The 15,382-nt window shown below is 42.1% G+C and overlaps 1 protein-coding gene across 1 annotated transcript in view; it reads right to left on the bottom strand.

Moving 5' to 3' along the window:
* Window positions 1-2,074: 2,074 nt before the first annotated feature.
* The window catches only part of LOC135505742 (SAM and SH3 domain-containing protein 1-like), a 315,449-nt gene continuing 302,141 nt past the window's right edge, over window positions 2,075-15,382 (bottom strand). Inside the window, 3 exon segments of the mRNA XM_064924831.1 lie at window positions 2,075-4,949; window positions 5,118-5,249; window positions 9,492-10,594. Of these exon segments, the coding sequence (XP_064780903.1) occupies window positions 4,689-4,949; window positions 5,118-5,249; window positions 9,492-10,594 (1,496 nt within the window). The 3' untranslated portion in view covers window positions 2,075-4,688.

Raw genomic sequence — 15,382 nt, 5'->3', positions numbered from 1 at the left:
TCAGCAGTCCAATCCCTGTTCCTTTTGGAGGATATCAGTCTGTCGCTGATGTTTTTCCTGGAGAGAAGTGGCTTCTTTGCTGCCGTTCTTGACACCAGGCCATCCTCCAAAAGTCTTCGCTTTCCTTGAAGTTCTTGATGATCTGATAAATAGTTGATTTAGGTGCAATCTTACTGGCAGCAATATCCTTACCCTTGAAGCTCTTTTTGTGCAAAGCAATTATGACGGCACGTGTCTCCTTGCAGGTAGCCATGATTGACAGAGGAAGAGCAATGATTCCAAGCACCACCCTCCTTTTGAAGCTTCCAGTCTGTTATTCGAACTCAATCAGCATGACAGAGTGATCTCCAGCCTTGTTCTCGTCAACACTCACACCTGTGTTAACGAGAGAATCACTGACATGATGTCAGCTGGTCCTTTTGTGGCAGGGCTGAAATGCAGTGGAAATGTTTTTTGGTGATTCAGTTTATTTACATGGCAAAGAGGGACTTTGCAATTAATTGCAATTCATCTGATCACTCTTCATAACATTCTGGACTGTATGCAAATTGCTATCATACAAACTGAGGCAGCAGACTTTGTGAAAATTAATATTTGAGTCATTCTCAAAACCTTTGGCAACGACTGTAGAATATACAAAATGTTGAAATTTGGTTGTACATCAGCAATTATCTTTTCATGTCACACCAAAAAATGCTGTGTTGTTTGGTTGTCACTTAGTTGGGTTGTTTGCTTTAAAAACTTCTGGTTTATCGATGCTGAGAGTTGGGTTATTGAGATATGACCCCGCGGGTTCACCCAGGAGGCTGGAGGCGTGGCTTAGGCCACCCGTGAAAGTAAATGTAATTCCGGTTAATCTGCTATGTTGTATTGTTAGCTCATGTTAAGGCTGTACACTGACACTTGAAACTTTAATGAGGCTTACACAAATGTGTGAGTTATTGAAGAGCCGATGTATTGCAATGTTGGGATAGGTGTATGATAATGTCATGAATTTTATATTATAACATGTCATGTGCAAAAATATTGAAGGTAAACTGGAATTTGCAGTTATTAGTCTACCCAGCTGTCCAAACTTGTAGTAATCATGGTCGAATTACCGATAGGGCACAAGGAGCACTTACCCAGGGGCCCTGAGCTCCAGGGGGTCTGCATTGATTTAGTTCGTCATTCTCACTCAGATATCATATTAACATGGCATAAGTCATGTCAAAATGTGTAGAATTGTAGGAAATTAACTGTACAACTGCACATTTTTCTCTCCGCCCCATGGCAAAACAAGTAGAATTGCATGAAATTAGTTATAAAATTGCACACAAAAAATGATCAGCTGTATGGCAAATTGTGTAACAGCTACAGTCTCGTGACAGACTTAGACACATACTGTATAATGGTCCTCTAACTCACTTTTAGTGATAGCAGCTGTATTGTAGTCATAGTCTCTATGTGAAAAATTCTAACCAAAGCCATAGGTATAAACACAGATCTAGAATCTCATTCTATTTCTATGGGTATAAACACCAATTTAGAATCTCATTCTATTTATATGGGCATAAACACAGATCTAGAATCTCATACTATTTCTATGGGCAGAAACACAGATCTAGAATCTCATTCTATTTCTATGGGTATAAACACAGATCTAGAATCTCATTCTATTTCTATGGGTATAAACACAGATCTAGAATCTCATTCTATTTCTATAGGTATAAACACATATCTAGAATCTCATTCTATTTCTATAGGTATAAACACAGATCTAGAATCTCATTCTATTTCTATGGATATAAACACAGATCTAGAATCTCATTCTATTTCTATGGTTATAAACACAGATCTAGAATATCATTCTATTTCTATAGGTATAAACACAGATCTAGAATCTCATTCTATTTCTATGGGTATAATCACAGATCTAGAATCTCATTCAATTTCTATGGGTATAAACACAGATCTAGAATCTCTTTCTATTTCTATGGGTATAAACACAGATCTAGAATCTCATACTATTCCATGGGTTATCCAGAGAGACGGGCACTGTGTCATTCCTGTGTGAGTGTATACAAACACAGGGTGGCAAGAAATGTTTTTTTATTATTTTTCAGAATTACATAGTTAGACATCATTTTTTGTTTCAAAACACAAGCAGATCTTTATAGACAATCATTAGATAGTTGAAACCAAAGAAAATCATTTGTACACTTATACTTTACATTACACACTGTAGCTTTTCACTAGCTAAAGCAATATGCAGGAAGGTTTTGCTATGTGTATAGTACAGCTAATACTTACAGTTGATATGAAAAGCCCCAAAATAAGTTATTTAAATACCAAATGACATATACAGAATGTGCAACTCTTGTTAATCATTTCATTTATGTAATTATGTTTTTTTGTACGATTGCAAAAACAAATTGGAAGTTAAGTCATTGGAACAGGTTAATTCATGAATGATTATTAATTACATTTGTACATTGACTTGGCATTGGGAACTCAATACTAAGATAACTAAATCCCAGTATAACCCATTCAAACCCTTTACCTTACCTGAAAAGAAATGTCCGCTTATGGACTTAAAGAAAATTTTGCAAATTTTGCGTGAATTTTCTAATTTACTTTCTAAAGTGCATTTTACAGTGACAATATTTTTTCTTTACAAAAAAATCTTCAATGTTAGGTATTTTTGTTTCTTGAAAAACTCCCCCTACCACTACTAACCTGGAGCACCACTATGATTTAAGAGAAAAGGCATCAAACTTCTTTCGAGTGTCCACTGCAAAAGCCTCCCTGATGTTACACCACTCTGTCAAACTTTTATTTTGAAACCCGAGAGCTAGGGATAATTGTTTGCAATATGAAGTACTTCACACAAGTATAATGACATTACGTGGGTGGATCCACTCACACCAAGCTTGGACCAGGAATCCACTGCTAGGGACTCACAGGTCTGGCCTGCTGTTTCAGTGAATGGGGATTCAGTACATCCCTACAGAGGTGAGGTGACCATCTCCCAATCTCATCTGTCCTCCCTGACTGTGTCTCTCTCTAAGACTGTAGTACTGAGTGGTGCTGTGGCCGGCTGTTGAATATGGGGACACTATGTTTAAATTAGACTTCCTGTGGATTAACATCTGTGCTTAACAAGGAAACCACCAGTTGAGCTATGTGGCTGCTAATGTGTGTACTTTGATCCCATACATCTGCAGGAAGCTAATCACGTGTGTGTTTGTGTGTTTGTGTGTGTGTGTGTGTGTGTGTGTGTGTGTGTGTGTGTGTGTGTGTGTGTGTGTGCGCAACTAACAATCACCGTCGTTACAAGCCTTTGCACATTCAAAACATATAGGCCTGGCGAGGCTGTGAAAAAATCAAGCCTTAGTCAAAGGGAATGTGGATGGGGGTTGAAATGCCTATTTATAATGCTGAGTACATGAATAGATATTTATCTCACTGTTTTCTTTACATAATGGTAAGGCAACTTAAAATGAGCTCGTTTAGACATATGGAGTCTGCAAAGGAAAGCTGATCTAACATGAAAGATGATTAGAGCGGTACTGTGTAGACAGCCTTACTGTAAGGACCTACATATTGGAGGATTAAATGCAATTAAGATAAGTTTTGAATTCTGCAATATAATCATATCGATATCTGTCTGACTGTCTACTTACATTAACTGAGATGGTCTGAAGACATTTCAGACATTGACATTCCACAAAGCAGACAAACAAATACTATTGAACACACATACTGTAAAAACACCTTGAAATTAGAATATATGGTACAGTATATTACAAAAACACTATAGCATGATAGAAAATTAGGATTTGAAATCCCAATACAACAGCATTGTTTGCCCATTTCATGTTTTGTGTAATGTTTTAGTTGATTAACTGTAAGAAAACCCATTGTCCAGTCTTGCTATAGCATTTGGCAATGGGATTAACAACAAAAGTAAAAATGTACATTAAAATACCGGTGCCCCCTGTACATAGCCTCGTTATTGTTATTCTTATTGTGTTACTTTTTATTATTACTTTTTATTTGAGTCTACTTGGTAAATATTTTCTTAACTCTTCTTGAACTGCACTGTTGGTTGAGGGCTTGTAAGTAGGCATTCCACGTTAAAATATACACTTGTTGTATTCGGCGCATGTGACAAATAGAGTTTGTTTTGGTTTGATTTGAAAGAAATTGCTTTGGCCAAGCTACATATTCTTATTACTCTCCTGTGCTTTTGTCTCACACGAGCAGAAAATTAAGCACTTATTAAACACAGGGAAAACACTGATAAAGAGTCTTTAATACCTTTATATAAAGTCAAACCTAAAAAAAAGAGAGACTGTGCTATTTTTCCTTCAAGGCAGTACTTCTCAGTCTTGAGTTATAAGACTGGGGAGGATGTTTCAGAGAGAGAGAGAGAGAGATTTAAAGGCATCTGATAACTGTTCTCGACAGTCGGGAACAATTTCACCGTAAACAAGACAGAAATAGATTGATAAAGAGACAGGGGAATAAGAACAGATTTTCTGCTCTTAAGTTTCAGGTGTGGGCTGGGCTGCAACAGCGAGCCATCCGCAGTCCAGTCAAAAGCCTCAATAGCTGTTTAAAGCTGTGCTGTCAACTGAGACGACAGCCATGACATAGCCGTTCAAATTTCTGAGTTTTCACCTGCTTTGGTTCCACTGTCACAGTTATGACTGTGCATCTCTGTGTGCGCTGACCAAACGGGCCTCGCTGACCAGTCTACGGGCGTGTCTCTCGTCCCTCACACCCGCCTCCCACACACCGCTCTCCGTGAGAGATGACACGTGCCCCAACGTGTCATATCCTGCCGCTTCCAGGTACGTGGCGTACATAGGCAGGCCGATGGACACCAACCAATCAGAGACGGTGCTCAAGTGACCCGGGGAGAGAGGCTTCCTGCACATCTCTGTTAAACCTCCAAACGGGATCTGGGGAATACCGGTGAAAACAGGAATTTTCAGGATTTTTGTGTAAATAATAACACATGAAACATAGCAATGACACCTTAAATGTGTCATCCTTCAATGTGTCAGCTTATTGAATCTGTCCTGTAAAGGCTAGCAGACAGACAGGTAGTGGTGCAGTACAGTACTCACAGCCATGCGGTGCTGCTTGCGGAGCAGCTTGAGGCGGACCTGGTCTATGGCGGGGGCAACATCTTTCACTGGCTGCTCCAGGTCTTCACTGTAGCGCTGCACCAGGGGCTGGGGGATACCACACCGACCATGCTGGATGGAGGGAGGAATGGAGACAAATAGATGTAGAGAAACTGGGGATGAGTGAGAAGAGTGACACACAGACACGAATACACACATACAAACGTACACACATGCAAGCACACTTGAAACGTATTGGCGTGGGAACTCATGCACATTGGGAGATCTGGTTTCTTTGCTACCATACTGTTGGAGAAAGAGAGACCCTCTACTTGGGGGCACAACAACTCACATTTTTCTACTAAAACCCCAAACCATGAAACCCCTAAGTAACCATGACCTGGAGTAAATCTGGAGTAAATCTTAGTTGCTACACAAGGAAACATCAAATTCATATTTGAAAGAAACTGGAATCCCTCCATCAAACTATAGGCCTAGAAAAGACAAGCCAATCAGAAACCATAGTGACTTTGTTCTCTCTCTCTTTTTCAATAAAAGCATCTGTTAGCCTCTGTCAAGACCATGAGTTCATAGACCAAAACACAAGATGCAGTGAGACCAAAACCCTCTGCACATTTATTGGCTACAGTCACTGTGTTTGTCAATCGAAACCTCTACAAGAACCACATGTTTTTAGAACAGCTCAGAGACTAGGGCTGAAGTAGGAGCTAGCTCTCTCACTTTATTTGCTAATTTGAACATTATGAGTCTGGTGAGGCCTGGTTTATGTCTGTTTAAGAGAGAAGGAAGCAGACGAGTAACGTGAAATAATGAGTCCAACTGACAAGCCTATCGGCTGGGATAGGATAGACTGCTGAGGGAGGGTACCATTTTATTAAAACAGTCTCAAAAGAGAGAGAGAGAGACAGAGAAACACAAATGATGCGGGTGATCCCATAACTTGTCATAAGTAGATTAGACTAGCCAAAGGTTGATTGCTATGCATGAAGAGAGAACCCAAGGGAATTATGTGGGGAAAATGTTTGAAAACATCTCTCTCTCCCTTTCTCAAAACGCTCCAGACCCCTGGAGTCATGGTCAGTCTCCAGCCAGTCCTGGACAACCCAGCCAAACTGGATCGGAGGCCACTCAGAGTGGAGGAATAGAGAGATGCAGGGGTGCATGTAGATGTGGACACAGCCAAGTGTCCTGTCTGACCCTAGCATAGCCCTTCTCCCAATACTACACCCCTAGTGTCCGGAGAGTGTCTCTGCACTAATCCTCATTAATATAAAATCCTCATTAATATAAAAAAATAAGTGCTTGCAGTGCTGTGTTGTGCGTCCCTCTGAGATACACCACACATACAAAAGTACATTCCCAGTCAAAAGTTTGGACACACCTACTCATTCAAGGGTTTTTCTTTATTTTTTTACTATTTTCTACATTGTAGAATAATAGTGAATACATCAAAACTATGACAAAACACAAATAGAATTAATATACTGTAGGAACTATAACAATTATTCGAAGTAGCCACCCTTTGCATTGATGACAGCTTTGCACACTCTTGATATTCTCTCAACCAGCTTCACCTGGTATGCTTTTCCAACAGTCTTGAAGGAGTTCCCACATATGCTGAGACCTTATTGGCTGCTTTTCCTTTACTCTGCGATCCAACTCATCCCAAACCATCTCAATTGGGTTGAGGTCAGATGATTGTGGAGGCCAGGTCACCTGATGCAGCACTCCATCACTCTCCTTCTTGGAAAAATAGCCCTTACACAGCCTGGTGGTGTGTTGGGTCAATGACCTGTTGAAAAACAAGTGAGAGTCCCACTAAGTGCAAACCAGGTGCTGTGGTAGCAAGGCTGGTTAAGTGTGCCTTGAATTCTAAATGAATCACAGATGGTGTCACCAGCAAAGTACCCCCACACCATCACACCTCCTCCTCCATGCTTCACGGTGGGAACCACACATGCGGAGATCTCCTGTTCACCTACTCTGCATCTCACAAAGACACGGAAACACAAAACTCAAATATGGACTCATCAGACCAACGGACAGATTTCCACCGGTCTAATGTCCATTGCTTGTGTTTCTTGGACCAAGAAAGTCTCTTCTTATTATTGTTGTCCTTCAGTAGTGGTTTCTTTGCAGCAATTCGACCATGATGGCCTGATTCATGCAGTCTCCTTTGAACAGTTGAGTCTGTTACTTAAACTGTTAAGCAATTATTTGGGCTGCAATCTGAGGCTTCTAACTCTAATGAACTTATACTCTGCAGCAGAGGTAACTCTGGTTCTTCCTTTCCTGTGGTGGTCCTCATGAGAGCAAGTATCATCACGTCACTTGATGGTTTTTGCGACTGCACTTGAAAAAAAATGTCAAAGTTCTTGACATTTTCCGGATTGAAAACATTTGCCGAATGCGAGCCAGGCCTGTTCGACGAGCAGGTGTCCACATACTTTTGGTCATGTAGTGTATTTCTCACCTCTACCCCAGCCCAGCCTCAGAGCCTGTCTGTGGTCAACCTGGCGGAGATGGAGCTCCATGTTAAAGAGCTGGTCTCTGGCATCGTGTGTGTGTGTGTGTTTTTTCAACTGGCATTGTGTGTGTGTGTGTGTGTGTGTGTGTGTGTGTGTGTGTGTGTGTGTGTGTGTGTGTGTGTGTGTGTGTGTGTGTGTGTGTGTGTGTGTGTGTGTGTGTGTGTGTGTGTTGAACTTGGGCTCTGGCATTGTGTGTGTGTGTGTGTGTATGTGTGTTCAACTCGGGCTCTGGCATGGTGTATGCATGTGTGTATGTGTGTTCAACTCGGGCTCTGGCATGGTGTATGTGTGTTTGTGTGTGTGTGTGTCTTCTACTCGGGCTCTGGCAAGGTGTGTGTGTGTTTGTGTGTGTGTGTGTCTTCTACTCGGGCTCTGGCAAGGTGTGTGTGTGTTTGTGTGTGTGTTCCACTCGGGCTCTGGCATGGTCTATGTGTGTTTGCGTGTGTGTGTGTGTTCAACTCGTGCTCTGGCATGGTGTATGTGTGTGTGTGTGTTCAACTCGGGCTCTGGCATGGTGTAATGTGTGTGTGTGTGTTCAACTCGGGCTCTGGCACGGTGTATGTGTGTGTGTGTTCAACTCGGGCTCTGGCATGGCATGGTGTGTGTGTGTGTGTGGGTGTGTGTGTGTGTTCAACTCGGGCTCTGACATGATGTATGTGTGTTTGTGTGTGTGTTCAACTCGGGATGTTTGTTTTATAATCTCAACCCACCTGCCTTCACTGAGTTTCAGCCCCTTAAACTTAACAGACTGTATCACTATCACTATTTTCCCCTCTCATAGTCCTCTCCTTCTCTCTCTCTCTCTCTCTCTCTCCCTCTCTCTCTCTCTCTCACAGAAAATACACACATCAAAATATAGGTAGAAGATGCAAGCAGGAAGAAAAACCCGGTCGTAAAACACAAACACATTCATCAACAATGACGTCTTCAATCAGCTTTATGAATTTCCCTAGAAGCACCAAAACATCAAATCTAAGAACATTTTTGGTCCACAAAATAAGGTGCAAGAAAACTAAAAGCTGATTTGCCTAACTTAGTAGAGACAAAGGGAATTTTCCAGAGCTAACCATCCTTGAGACTGGGTGTGGTAACTCACAAGTCTAAAGTTGAGTAATCATGTTATGCACAGCGGGACTATTTGTAAAAGGGCTTTATACACTTATAAATATAGCAATGTATTAACGTACGTGACATCAAAGAGGGCCAACCAACTTCCTGATAGAAGGATGCAGTGATGACTCCTAAAACTGCTACCCATAATATAGTGCAGTGTGCTATGATAAACTGCATCTAACGGCCTTAATGAAGTGGCAGCTGTGTTCGCCATAGTCTAGGACTGATAGGAACGTCAACGGAATAATCTGCTTTCTACTATTTAGCGAGAGCCATGATCAATCTCTATAGAAGAAGCACATTTTTTTAAGAAGCACACAGCTTCTTAACTAAGTCCTCAGTATGCTTTTTAAAAGACAGCTTTTAATCTATCAAGATGCCCCAACAGATAGATCAGATTTTTCTCTCTTCTGATTGACAAATATCTCATGCCCAGATATTTGTAAGCAGGGACCCGATCAATACGGACACCGTCCAAAATACATATTTTGAAATTGTCACCGAGTTATGTGATGCACTCTAGAGAACAAAATATACTATAATGAACATAAAATGAAGCATGTTCACATCCATGTGTGAGCTGTATAACCCCCAGCTGTGACAAACTGAACTTGTGAGAGTGAGATTTAGGATGTGGTGGATGGGTGTGTGTGTATTCTACACAGTAACAGCAGGTACATAACAATAGTAGCAGGTTGTAGGGGTAACTGACCTTGTCTGAGTAGGGTTCCTCTGTGAGGTCAATGCCCTCGGCCTCCAGTCTCTGCTCCAGCACGGTGTGGAGATCGACGGCCATCTTAACATGGGACACCTTCCTGGCCACCGTCATCTTGCCACTACCCCCCTGGATCTGAGCCTGAGGGCAGGCCGACTCGGGCAGGTCAGACAGCCAAGGAGGGGGCACGGCCGGTGGTGTGCCTGGTTCCTCTGGTTCTAGAGGGGGTGTGGTGGTGGAGGCAGGGGAGGCTGGAGTAGGGCTGGCTGGAGAGGGGGAGATATGGGTACTAGAGGCCTTACTGGGGAGGGCTGGAGCCCTGGAACTGGGGCTGCTGATGACAGGGCTGGGGGGATGAGAGTTGGTGGAGGAATAGGAATGAGTTGGGGAGGAGAGGACAAGAGAGGGGTGGCACATCCCATTGGCTAGGCACTCCTCGGACTTCTTGATTGGGACAGGAGGGGGCACTGGGGGCTTTTTGGGGTGAGTCCAGATGCTTCTCTCCCCCAGCTGGGTTTCGGGAGGGCTGGAGATCAGGTTGGGCAGGCTTTTCTGGGGCTGGGGAAGCAAGGCAATGGAACAGGGTGGTCTGAGGGGCAGCTGGGAGGGCACAGGGGGGAGGTCAGAACGTCCTTTAGGGCTCACAGAAATCCCCCCATTCTGAGCCGGTGGTGAACCCCTATCTCCATGAGCCTGGAGGCCCTTCACTGGGCTGGTGGTGCCCAACTTGGAGCCTCCATTAGCGGGCTTGGGTTCCAGGCTGTGGTCCTTCTTCTGGTGGAAGGCCTGTTCCCAGTGGAGATCTCCCAGGGAGTGGGATCTCTTCCAGGCCTGGGGGCTGGTGGCCTCCAGTGGCCCGTCCAGGTCCTCACAGCTGAAACTGGCTGGCATGGGGGTCTGGCGGGGGCCCTTCCTCAGCCCCAGCATGCTCAAGCCCCTCAAGGTGGGCTTGAGGAAGAAGTGCTTGGTGAAGTTGACTGTGCGCTCCATCTTGCTCTGCTGCAGGGCCTCAGTGGACTGGGTCATGGGCAGGGTAGGGTAGTCTGGGGACTGGAGGCCTACAGAGGAGCGGTTGGAGCGAGATGTCTTTCTGCTCTTGCCTGAAACACAGTGAACAACATATCCCTCTTCAATCTGGAGCTGGGACAGGTTGCATGAACAGATCTCGAGACTTTCACTTAAAACAGATAGCGACAGAGCACTAACTGAAACCTGATACTGAGCTGTACTGTATGTATTGGATAATGGATTTCATATCACTATGGGTGCTGTGCTGTTTGCATTGCGTTTTGATCATCACTATCAGTTGTGAATGTGAAGAGGACATGTGAATCTGAAACAGCCTGTTCACACAGAGCTTTACAGCAGTGACACTGAAGTGGTTCAGTCTCTCTCCCACTATTTATGGCCTTAGATCAAAAGGTTGATCTGATTTAAGAGCATAGCTGGACACAGTGACGTTGTGTTATCTGTCAGTACACACTTTGCCTGTGTAACGTTCAACTAGCCAGAGTAATGTGCATGACAACTCGTTTTCTTTGTGACGATAGCCTTGTAAATGCAATGCTGCACTCGCAATACAATTTCAGATGCAGAACTTCAGTATAGTGCATCTCAGAAAACACATTACAGTAACAGAAGGTTAGGGGCCAACCTGCCATTCATGGCTTATTAGAGCAACATGAAGACGTGTCTAAAATAGCACTAAATGGCATATTTCAAGCCTCATATGATAATGAATAGTGACATTGCATGACACACAATTTTTATCAAACATATCACACACACATCAGTAATCTGGATCTCTATTCATTTGGAGAGCAGCGAAAGATTTGTGCAGATTGAAGTCAGTCTGATGTTTTTAAAGTTGATGTGCTGTTTCAATGTGCTTGTTATTGCCAATTTTCCCTCCAAAAGATGTTTGATATCTGGCCCAGCTAACCACCATCCCAGGCAAGCTTCCAATCATTTGTTTAATAAAGATATTTTGGATTTCCTATCAGGGCATAAGACAAAAGTATTGACCCCAGAGTCAGATGTCTGCTTTTCAAAAGAAATGAATGCTCAAACACTCCAATACACACAACTTTTCTTAAAAAACAGACACTCAGTAATCAATCTAAATGTTGCTGATTCTTTGTGATAGTGGTACATCAGTTGTGAAGAATGATTCATCTTTAAGAATGATCTGGCCTTAATGGCCATGCACTCTTAAAATCTCCACCCAGCATTGCCAGAACAGGACTGGCCACCCCACGGAGCCTGGTTCCTTCCTAGGTTCCTGCCTTTCTTGAAAGTTTTCCGAGCAACTGTGCTTCTACATTTGCATTGCTTGCTCTTTGGGGTATCTGTATAAGTACTTTGTGATGCAAAAAGGATTTATAAAATACATTTGATTGATTGATTGACTGATTGATGAAGATGCAAAGTGGATCACAGTTATGCTCTGAAGAGTGTACAAAACATTAGGAACATCCCCTTTTGCACTCAGAAAAGCCTTAATTCGTAGGGGCATGGACTCTACAACGTGCCAAAATCATTCCACAGGGGTGCTGGCCCATGTTGACTCCAATGCTTCACCACAGTTCTGTTAAGTTGGCTGGATGTCCTTTGGGTTGTCAACCATTCTTGATACACACGGGAAACGGTTGAGCATGAAAAACCCCAACAGCGTTGTAGTTCTTGACACACTCAAACTTGTGCATCTGGCACCTACTACCATACCCCGTTCAAAGGCACTTACATCTTTTGTCTTGCCCATTCACCATCTAAATGGCACATATACACAATCCATATCTCAATTGTCTCAAGGCTTAAAAATCCTTATCAACCAGTCTCCTCCCTTTCATCTACACTGATTGAAGTGGATTTAAAAGTGACATCATTAAGCTTTCACCTAGATTCACTTGGTCAGTCTTTGTCAAGGAAAGAGCAGGTTTTCCTAATGTTTTGTATACTCAGTGTATATCTATGTTCATAATCGTGAATCTTGCCCAAGTGCTATAAGCAGAATGTACAGCAATTTACAATGCAATAGATAGAATGATTGTTGCACTTGATCATATTACCGGTCACTAATTAAGATGGGACAAGACCAGAGCCTGAACAAGTAGTAGTTGTTTTTTGTGTCAGACACACAGCGCATCTTTTTATAACGGACATACCCCTCTCCAGCTTCACAACAACCTTGTCAATATGACTTGACAATGATAATTGACCATCCAATGTTATACCTATGAGTTTAATTTCCTCAACTTGCTCAATGGCCACACCCTTTATGCACAACTCCAGTTGAGGTTTAGGTCTTAGAGATACAATGCTTTTAGTTTTAGGTGTATTTAATACCAGTGTGTTATTAATCACCTATTCTGATACTGACTGTAACACCTTATTTAGAATTTCAGTGAGCTCACTGGCTTTGAGTGTTGACATGTAGAGTATGGAACCGTGGTGGTTGGTGGTACTTAAAATGGGGAATAAACTGAATGGTCTCAAACACATCAAACACCTAGTTTTCTATGTGTTTGATACCATTCCATTCACACCATTCCATTCATTATCATGGGCCGTCCTCCCCTCACCAGCTTCCTCTGGTGTGGAATCATCCGCATACATTATCATTCTAGTTTTGTGTAAAAAAATAGAGAAGGGTAACGGCCCAAGGCAACTGCCCTGAGGGACACCACACTGTACATATCTGATGTTAGAGAAGCTTCCATTGAAGAACAGGCTTGCAGGTAGCCTAGTGGTTAGAGCATTGGGCTAGTAACCAAAAGGTTGCTGGATTGAGTCCCCGAGCTGACAAGGTAAAAAATCTGTCGTTCTGCCCCTGAACAAGGCAGTTAACCCACTGTTCCCCGGTAGGCTGTCATTGTAAATTTGTTCTTAACTGACTTGCATAGTTAAATTATGAGTTCTATTGGATAAATAACTCTCCAACCATGTGATGGCAGGTGATGAAAAGCCATATCAAGTGAATATCTTCAATAACAATTTATAATAAATAACATCAAATGCTGCACTGAAATCTAACAATACAGCTCCAACTATCATCTGCTCATCTGAGTAAGTGCAGTACAAGTTGAGTGCCCTTTTCTATACACATGTTGAAAGTCTTGTTCTCTGAAAAATAGCATTGTATTCGGTCAAACATAATTATCTCCATCAGTTTACTCAGAACTGGCAGAAAACTGATTGGGTGGCTGTTAGAGCCAGCAAAGGATACTTTACTATTTTTATGCAGTGGAATTGCTTCCTTCCATGCCTGTGGACACACAAACTCCTTTAGGCTTTGGTTAAAGATATACCAAATATGGGTGGCAATACAGTCTGCTACCATTCTCAATATTTACCCATCAAGGTTGTCTTTTCCTGGTGGCTTATCATTATTGAATGATATAGTTTTTTCACATCTCCCAAACTTGGGCTCCTGAGTGGCGCACTACAGACACCCTGGTTCAAATCCAGGCTGTATCACAACAGGCCGTGATTGGGAGTACCATAGGGCGGCGCGCAATTGGCCCAGTATTGTCTGGGTTTGGCCGTCATTGTAAATAAGAATTTGTTCTTAACTGACTTGCCTAGTTAAGTAAAGGTTGTCATTTCTCTTCTGAGTTTTTCTACTTGAAATGATTGACAATATAGAAAGGTTATAAATGATATGGTTATAAATGATTATGTGAATATTGAAGGCAGGTGTGTTGGCTGGCGCAAAACTGTGACACCAATCAGGCCCTTCAAGGACTGGAATTGCCCACCCACCCCTGGTTCAGACCAAGACATTTTTTACACGTTCAACAAAACATTTTGTGTGAAATTCCGTTTGTTCCAACTTTTGGCACTTTGAATTTCCTTGTTATTGCCACAATGTTATGGTCATGTCTTAAAGTAATGATGGACTGTCGTTTCTCTTTGCTTATTTGAGCTGTTCTTGCCATAATATGGACTTAGTATTTTACCAAATAGGGCCCCCCTACCTTTTCACAACAACTGATTTGCTCAAACGCATTAAGAAGGAAAGAAATTCCACAAATGAACTTTTAACAAGGCACACTTGTAATTGAAATACATTCCAGGTGACTACCTCATGAAGCTGGTTGAGAGAATGCCAAGAGGGTGCAAAGCTGTCAACAAGGCAAAGGGTTGTTGCTTTGAAGAATCTCAAATATAAAATATATTTTGACTTGTTTAACACTTTTTTTTCGGTTTACTGCATGATTCCATATGTGTTATTTCATAGTTGTGATGTCTTCACTCTTGTTCTACAATGCAGAAAACAGTAATATAAAGAAAAACCCTGAAATGAGTAGGTGTGTCCAAACATTGGACTGGTACTGTACGTAGGAGGATGGTTGAGAGTTATGGCTGTAGTAGAGATGGTATGAAGCAGAATAGTGCAGATTGGTTTGGCAGGGTGACTGTATAGAGACAAAGTAAAATACATTTATTAAAATGCAGAATGTACACTGGATGTTATGCAGCTAATGGCGAGTGTTAACGACTGAGATGGAGAAATGTGAGACACAAAGAAAGAAGGAAGAGACATGAAATAAAGCAAGCAGGTCTGAGTAACTTCCATCACAGAAGTGGTTTATTCCACAACTCAAATCTCTACTGTGGCAGATTGCACATCTTTCAGATCCATTACGACACACACACACATAGAACAGAACAGAGAGCAATCATAGAGAGAGAACCCACTGGGCAAAAACTGGTTGAATCAAAGTTGTTTCCAAGTTATTTCGACAAAGAAATTCAATGTAATGACTTGAATAAATGTGGAAAACTGATTGGATTTGCAAAAAGTAATCAACTAGAGGGAGTTTTTTTTACCTAACTTTTAACCTACATCCAATGACATGGTGACATGTTTTGTTGATTTCGCGTTG

The sequence above is a fragment of the Oncorhynchus masou genome, chromosome 19, assembly GCF_036934945.1.
Source record: "Oncorhynchus masou masou isolate Uvic2021 chromosome 19, UVic_Omas_1.1, whole genome shotgun sequence".
In the NCBI taxonomy this organism is placed as follows: Eukaryota; Metazoa; Chordata; class Actinopteri; order Salmoniformes; family Salmonidae; genus Oncorhynchus; species Oncorhynchus masou.
Note: the sequence above shows the minus strand (reverse complement) of the source record. Positions and strands in the feature narration are given on the sequence as shown.